Source organism: Jatropha curcas, chromosome 4 (genome assembly GCF_041381405.1).
Source record: "Jatropha curcas cultivar XTBG-Jc1 chromosome 4, XTBG_Jcur_1.0, whole genome shotgun sequence".
NCBI lineage: Eukaryota > Viridiplantae > Streptophyta > Magnoliopsida > Malpighiales > Euphorbiaceae > Jatropha > Jatropha curcas.
The window spans coordinates 21,171,090-21,179,225 of NC_143154.1; the positions used below are offsets into that span (position 1 = coordinate 21,171,090).

Consider the following 8,136-nt stretch of genomic DNA (forward strand, 5'->3'; position numbering starts at 1 on the left):
TTTAAATCCAAGAAACCCTAAAAACCCGTAATCATGCATAATGAAATATTAAGTGCTTAGACTTGATTAAACCGCAATCAGCCCACCATTGGTTGTCTTTTGAATCATAAAAAGAATTGAATATGTATTTGATTGCATAAAATTATTATTTGTTAAAAAGTATAAAAATTATTCCTGGAACTCTAGAACAATCGCGTCACGCAGCTGTTCTATGGAAGAACAGTTGCGTGACGGATCTAATAGTTGCGTGATGCAGCTGTTCGTGACTTTGGAAAAACTTTCAGATCAATCAGTCATTTATTTAAATTATAATATTAAATAAGAAAATAAAAGCAAGATAAAAATTATAAACACGAACAGTTCCGTCACGCAACTAGTCGGGGTCATGTCAACATATTTTGGACATGAACAGTGTAGCTGCGTGACGCAATTGCTCTGTTCCGTAACTACCTTTCAAACAACCCTTTTCACGTTTTCTTTTTATCAAAACTTGTTTTAATATACCTCAGAAAGTCCAATAATAGGCAGAATACTATTTAATCAATATCAAGCTACTCAAACACCAACAAAATAGGTAATAACGAATTAATAACTAAAAACAATACCAAGAAAAGTTTAGATAATTACCTAACCCTCAGATTGAGGATTGTGAGCAATCTGAACGACTTAGGAGCAAGGTTTCAAGGTCCCAGAAGTCTTTGTTTACCAAGTTTTAGGAAAAATCTCTTTTTCTTTTGTTTTCTCTCTTTTTCTCTTTTGTGTGATTTTTTGTTTTTCAATCTAATTAATCTCTAAGGCTAGTTTTCTTCAAAATAACTCAATGGAGTTTTTGTAGAAAACCTCAACTGTCAATATATTTTCTTAAAATTTCTCTCCTCGAATTTGCCTCTCCAAAAATCTCTCTGTTTAAGATAAAAAACGCAGAATTTATATGGGTAGGGCAACTGAATATAGCTGCGTCACGTAACTAATAGTTGCGTGACGGACCCGAGAGCTGCATGACGCAGCTCACTTTCTGGACCGTTGCCACATATCCAAATAGAATGTAAAACCGTTATTTGTCGGCCTTCAAGGTGACGTCACCCTAATTGGAGTTGCGTGACGCAACTATCAGTGCCGTCACGCACCTTATAGCTATGTGATGCAACTGTAGTGAAAATCAGACTTCCTTGAATTGGTTTAAATCAATCCTTGGTTTAAAGACTTCCGGATAACCATGATCCCTCATTCCGCGTCCTTGTATCCTCATCGGGTTAGGCGGGGGCATAAAGACACGCGTCAACAGTTTGCCCCCCCACTTTATCATTAATTGTATAAACGATTAATGTTAAAGTGGTCCATTGACGCGCCTTCAATTTGGTAATCATCCTCAAAGCTCGGTTTGATTGGCTTGAAAGATGTTGGGTTGACTTGATCATCTGGCCACCTCCTCAGCTCGGTTTGATTGGCTTTTGTTGGCTCCAGTCGAATCGGTAACAACCTTTAAAATTCAGTCTGATTGGATATGAAAATACCTTCGAGGCTCGGTTTGATTGGCTCGAAGGGTTTAAATTGCCCTGGTCAACTTCGTAATTCACCATCATTAACCAAGAAGAGAGTCCAGACAGCTTTGTAATACACCATCACTGCTTGGTGAGACCTTATCGGCTTCGAAAAACCATCATCGTTTGGTCATTGAAATTGTCTTGATCAGCTTCGCAATACACCATCACTAATCAGTAAGAGGATTGACTCGATCAGCTTCGCAATACACCATCACTAATCGAGAAAAAACAATCCAAATAGCTTCGTAATACACCATCACTGTTCAGTGAGACCTATCGGCTTCGAAAAACCATCACCGGTTGGCTTGAAAAATTGTTCAAGAGAAAAAGAGCAATTTTTGTGTACAAACAGATCTTGCCTTTTGTTAAAAAAATGTTGGGACGTCACATGCCCCCATGCATTAATCATAAATTTTAAAATTTTGCACCAGGGCAAAAGATTATACTTTTGCCCCCAGTCCGAAATTCTGACCTAAGACCAAAAATATTATCTTTTAGGCAAACCTTTAATGTTTATAGTCAACATTTGGTTTAAAAGTTTTTACAAAAATTTAGCGAAAATTTAGGCCAGAAAAATTTTAAGTCTGAATTCTCAAGTATACCTTTCCTGATGCAGTGTTTGAAAGAAAACTTACCTGAGGGTAATCTGGGCAATTTGATGCTCCTGCCCCCTGTGCGGTGAGTAGACAAAATTGCTAAAGTATACGAACCGCATACTGACGTCAAATTGCTTGAACGGGTCACCATGGGCTTAAACGGGTCGTTTGGGCCGTTGTGGGCTTGAAGGGGTTAATGGGCCCCCCTTTTGGGCTTGAAGAAGTGGTAATGGGCTTGGGCCCATTGCTTACTATAAGTAAGCTTCTTAAACATTTCATTTTTACTTTCCAAAACTCTAAGCTTTCTGAAAACACTCTGAACTTCAACCACAATGTCTCAACTTCCCGAGATCCCAGCCTCCGCCTACACACCGGAGATGAACATACTAGGGGCGATCCCAGACATCCCGGTTTTCCAGGGTGAGCAGGTACTGGTCAGCCGTAACTCCCTGACATATTGGACCACACTTTAACACCTTATACCAGCTGTGGTATGCTAACATCCCCCCTCAAACTTGGCCGAGGGCCGAGGCGAAGTTTGCTGCGGAATAATGCAAGGGCAGATTTGTGAATTGGTTTCGTGAAGATGTCAGCGACCTGTTGTGTTGTTGGAACATGCTTGGTTACTAAATTTCCTTGTGCCACACGTTCTCTGACGAAGTGGTAGTCCAACTCGATGTGTTTACTTCTGGCATGAAAAACAGGATTTACTGTAAGGTAGAGAGCACTAAGATTAACACAGAACAATACTGAGGGACTTGTGAGAGGAATGGCAAAGTCTTTGAGCAAATAAGTAAGCCAAGTCAATTCTGCAGCGGTGTGCGCCATGGCCCGATACTCAGCCTCAGTACTGGATCGGGAAACCGTGTGTTGTTTCTTTGCACACCATGAAATCAAGTTGCTGCCCAAAAAGGTGCAGTAGCCTGTAGTTGAACGATGCGTGACCGGACAACCAGCCCAATCAGCATCGGCAAATTCGTGAAGTTGCATGGTTGAGTGAGAAGTAAAATACAAGCCATGTGTTAACGTGCCCTTCACATAACGCATAATTCGATGCAGAAACTTCATGTGAATAACTGTGGGATCCTGCATAAATTGAGAAACAAAGTTGACAGCAAACGCAATATCTGGTCGGGTTAGTGTTAAGTATTGTAAGGCACCAACAATACTTCTGTAGAGTGTTGCATCAACAAAAGCAGCAGCCTTGGTGACAGGCGGCTTAAACTCTAATGGAGTCGTCATGGGCTTACTATCAAGCATGCCAAACCTGTCCAGTAAAGTCAGAGCATAATGAACCTGATTTAAGTGTAAACCATCAGCAGTGTGTGTGACTTCAATGCCTAAAAAATGGTGCAACAGACCCAAATCTTTCATAGCAAACTCATTACATAATAATTGAACAAAATCATCAATTAATGCAGCAGAAGAACCCGTTAAAAGCATATCATCAATGTATATTAGTAATGCAATTGTGCCCCTATTTGACTGAAAAACAAACAAAGACGGGTCTGCCAGGCTACACACAAACCCATATTGAACCAAAAAACCACTTAATCTATCAAACCAGGCCCTGGGAGCCTGTTTTAAACCATATAATGCTTTTTGGAGCTTGCAAACATGAGTGGGAAAAAGCGGGTCAGACATACCTGGCGGCTGATCCATGTACAAATCTTCTGTGATGCGACCATGTAAAAAAGCATTTTTTACGTCTAGCTGCCTAATCTGACACTTACACACCAACGCAATAGATAAGACAAGTCATATGGTACCTGGTTTAATAACAGGAGAGAATGTCTCTGTGTAATCTTGACCAGCAACTTGGTGGAAGCCCTTGGCTACCAGCCGTGCCTTCAACCTATCCAACGAACCATCTGCCTTCAGTTTGGCCTTAAACACCCATTTGGACCCAATTATATTCATGTGTGCCTGTCTTGGCACCAAAGTCCATGTCTCATTTTTATGTAACGCAGTAAGTTCTTCCTCCATAGCACGTTTCCATCCTGGATGTAACAACGCTTGCTTTACAGTCCTTGGTTCTTTCGGAATTAAAGGATTCATGGTGGTCAACAGAGCATAATGCAGATTTGGCTTAACAACTCCTGATTTCGACCTTGTTGCCATCGCATGTCGAGGAGCTGGTGGTGCGACAGAGACATCTGCTGGAAGAACTGCAGTGGATGAAATGGCAGTAGGAGAAGTAGGACGAGTATTCAGAGTGGAATCATCATCAGATCGAGTTGGAACTTCGATTTGCGGTGGTGCTGAGTCTAGGGTGTGATCGGACCGAGAAGGAGCAATTTGCACAAACGCATCAGGTTCAGGTACAGGAGCGACGGGCAATTCGGTGGGCACGGGTGACGGCAGCAGCAAGTTTATTATTGGTGATGGCGGCGGCGAATTTGTTATGGGTGATGGTGGATTTGAAGGTTGACTGCTTGAAGCTTGAGACGATGTGGGAGTCTGTGGTGTTGCGAGTGTAGAATTGTGAAGTGGAGGAGTTATGGCGTTAGGCAAAGTCATAGGGAGTGGTATATGTGGAACGTGTTCTGTGCTTTGGGTTTCAAAAACGGTGTCGGCTTGGGTTGGTGAAGTCCAAATGTCAATAATTTGACCTGCATTTCCAGTGCCAGTAATTTGTGCTTGAGATTTATATGGAAAGCTTTGTTCATCAAAAACAACACTTCTGGAGATTATGTACTTCCGGTTTTGAACGTCAAAGCATCGGTACCCTTTATACTTTTCACTGTAACCTACAAAAACGCAAACAACAGATTTAGGATCAAATTTACTCTTTCGTGTATCCCATATATACGGGAAACATTTGCACCCAAAAATACGTAGAACAGAATAATCGGGATGTTTTTTGTGTAAAGAAAAATATGGTGAGTCAAAGGATAGAGATGATGACGGTAATCGATTTATCAGAAAAACTGCAGTACTAAAAGCATCTAACCAAAATGACAAAGGAACCCGACTATGAAATAACATAGACATCCCTAATTCATGAATTATACGATGCCGACGCCCAACCGATCCAGTTTGTTCAGGTGTGTAGGGACATGAAATCTGATGAATTATGCCATTTTGAAGAAAATGTGTTGTCAAAGAATTATTTATAAATTCACCTCCTCCATCGGAGTGGAATATTTTTATGACAGCATTAAATTGGCGATGAATATATTTTTCAAAGGCAAGGAATGCTGAATAAAAGTCTGATTTAGCACGCAGAGGAATTAGCCAGATATATTTGGTACAATCATCAACCAAACAGGCGTAGTACTTAAATTTTTCCAAAGATAAGACTGGGGCTGGCCCCCATAAATCGCAATGTATTTTTTCAAAAGGAATAGTAGCAGAATTAGAACTATGCAAAAAAGGAAATTTACTGAGTTTCCCCAGTTGACAACTATCACAAACATCTTTTATTTTTAATGGACCATTAACAGAAATTAGGCCCTTATTATATAAATTATTCAAAGCAGAAACTTGTGGATGTCCGAGCCTCTGGTGCCAGACATCTGCACTGCACGACTTAAACCGAATTGAAAAATGAGTTTCTGGATTGCTTGCAATTGTGTATAATTCACCCTTCTTTGGACCCTGCATTATCATTGCTCCTGTTTTCCGTTCCTTCACAATAAATGATTTGTCAGTGAATTCACAATTAATTGGAAACTGAGATGTTAACTTACTTACTGACAACAAGTTCTTTTTCAATTGAGGAACATATAAAACTTCTGATAAGGGTAACACATTATTATTGTTTTTAATTTGAGAAGTACCAATGCCAACAATCGAAATCGATGATCCATCACCTACAATTACCTTATCGCTACCTGTATAAAACTGTAAATTGGAAACAATACCTCCATTACCTACCATATGATTTGTGGCACCAGTATCTGACGTCCAGTCATGGTCGGCAATTGTATTGTCCAAGGTCAGTGTTGCTAGCGCTTGCGGAAGATCATTTGAGGAAGAAGAGGGTGAATACCAACAGCATATTTTGGCTATATGTCCTTTCTTTGTGCAGATTTGGCAAGTCTCATTCTGATACAGCTCCCTTTCTGCAGCAGTCATTCGTCGTTTACCAAGCGGAGCCGGACGTCGTGGTTGTCCAGTGTAGGCAGGCGAGGTCTGTGCTTGAAACCCGCGTCCTGCTGAAGAAAAATTTGGGCGATTCGATCGTGCTCCGTTGGACTTGGAACTCTTCTGTTGTTGCGTATAAAACGCCAAATGTGGGCTATGAACCGAAAGCGAGGGACTTCCATTATTAGCGAACCAGGTCCGCCGTTGGTCATGGTTCTGTAGATGAGCAATCAATTCTGTGTATGTTGGTCTTGGGGGCTTCAACATAGTTGTGGTAAAGGTCTCAAATTGGGGACCTAAGCTTGTCAATAGGTTGTATACTTTCTCTCTATCTGAAATTGGATGCCCAATTGCTGCTAAACTGTCGCAGATGCTTTTGAATTTGCGAATGTGATTGTTGATATCTACGCTTTCCTCTTTGCGTAGATATGTTAACTGTTGGCGAAGTGTGAATTCCCGTTCCTGGGAAGCCTGAGAATATGATTCTTTCAACGCCTCCCAAACAGCGTATGCTGTATCGAGGCCAATTACGAGTCAAAGGGACTCTTCTGACAGTGTGCCGATTATCCAACCGTGAAGTAATCGATCTGATTTTTGCCATGCGGTGAAATTCTGAATAGCTTGGTCCGTGGCCTTATCAGACCTGGCTGGGTTTGTTTGAGGTTGATCAGTTAGATGTGTGAGGAGATCTTGGCTTTCGGCTAAACCAAGAACTTGTTCACGCCAAAGGAGATAGTTGTTTGAAGTTAATTTTAAGGTAACAAAGTTACCTACATTCAGAGATAAGGAAGATGAAGCTGTCAGAGCCATGAAAATTTTCTGGATGCTTAGGCTCTGATACCAAAGTAACAAAAGCAAAGTTTGATAAAAAACTTAGAGAAGCAGAGCAATTTTAATGAAATTAATTGAATGGTTTTTTTTTTTTTTATATATCTGCTGCAAAATACAGAGCTGTTTAAATAGAGGCAGGAACCTCTAATACAACTAACAAATCCCTAAAACAAAGCTAAAGAATTATTCAAATTAAACCTTAACAAACTGCCAGGTTAAGTGACTTGAGATAAGACCTCAACTCAGTCAAAGAACCTATAGCACAAGAATCTCTAGAACCAAATATATTCAGTTGGGAAGTGGAAAATACAAAAACAGCCTTATTACTCCTCAACCACCTTATATCTCCTGTATTTTCTTCAACAGGTTGAATTGAAATATTAGACCACACTTTAACACCTTATACCAGCTGTGGTATGCTAACATTTATGTTGTGGTAGACATTGCTACCTTGTATCTTTGTGGTTCATGTTCCTTTCATGGCTAAAGTAAACTGAATTTGGGAAAAACGTGATTTTGAGTGAGTTTTAGGACCATTTTTCAATCCTTAATAATTTCCATCTATGTCTGAGTCCTTCATAAAAGTTGTAGGTCTATCTCTTAGCTTTCCAACCCATCCTCTTGTGTCCAATTTGGAGATATATAACTCAACTTATGGCTGAAACACCCAAACTGACTCTGTTTGTGTCGGGCCACATGCATCACTGACTTTAGTGCCCATTTTGACCACTATAATGACAAGATTAGGTTTTGTGTTCATCATAAACGTTGTTTCCCTGTGTCTTGAGAATTCTCTCGTTTTGGATTGGTTTAATTTGAGTGTGGGGTTTAGTAGGAATTCAATAAACAATGGACTTGGTTCTGCTGAATCAGGTCTGGTCTGTTCGTCTCTGTTCCTAGCTTTGTTTTGTTATCTTCCATATTGATCTAGGCTATGATCCCTTCATAACATTTATATAATTTTGTATTAGCTTTCTAATGACTCTGATTTCATTCAATTTGGAGACCCATAACTCAAGTTATGTTTTAAAGACACAGCAAAGGTCAATGTTACTTTTATGCTGGAAATTTTCTAT

At 40.2% G+C, this 8,136-nt stretch overlaps 1 protein-coding gene across 1 annotated transcript; it reads right to left on the reverse strand.

Annotated features, from left to right (window-relative positions):
• Window positions 1–5,640: 5,640 nt before the first annotated feature.
• Window positions 5,641–6,680, reverse strand: LOC149496965 (uncharacterized). Its single transcript, XM_089720733.1, has 2 exons — window positions 6,007–6,680; window positions 5,641–5,770 (listed from the first exon to the last, which is right to left on the reverse strand). The coding sequence occupies exons 1-2, from the start codon at window positions 6,494–6,496 to the stop codon at window positions 5,724–5,726; spliced, it is 537 nt and encodes a 178-aa protein (XP_089576859.1). The 5' UTR covers window positions 6,497–6,680; the 3' UTR covers window positions 5,641–5,723.
• Between the last annotated feature and the right edge of the window lie 1,456 nt (window positions 6,681–8,136).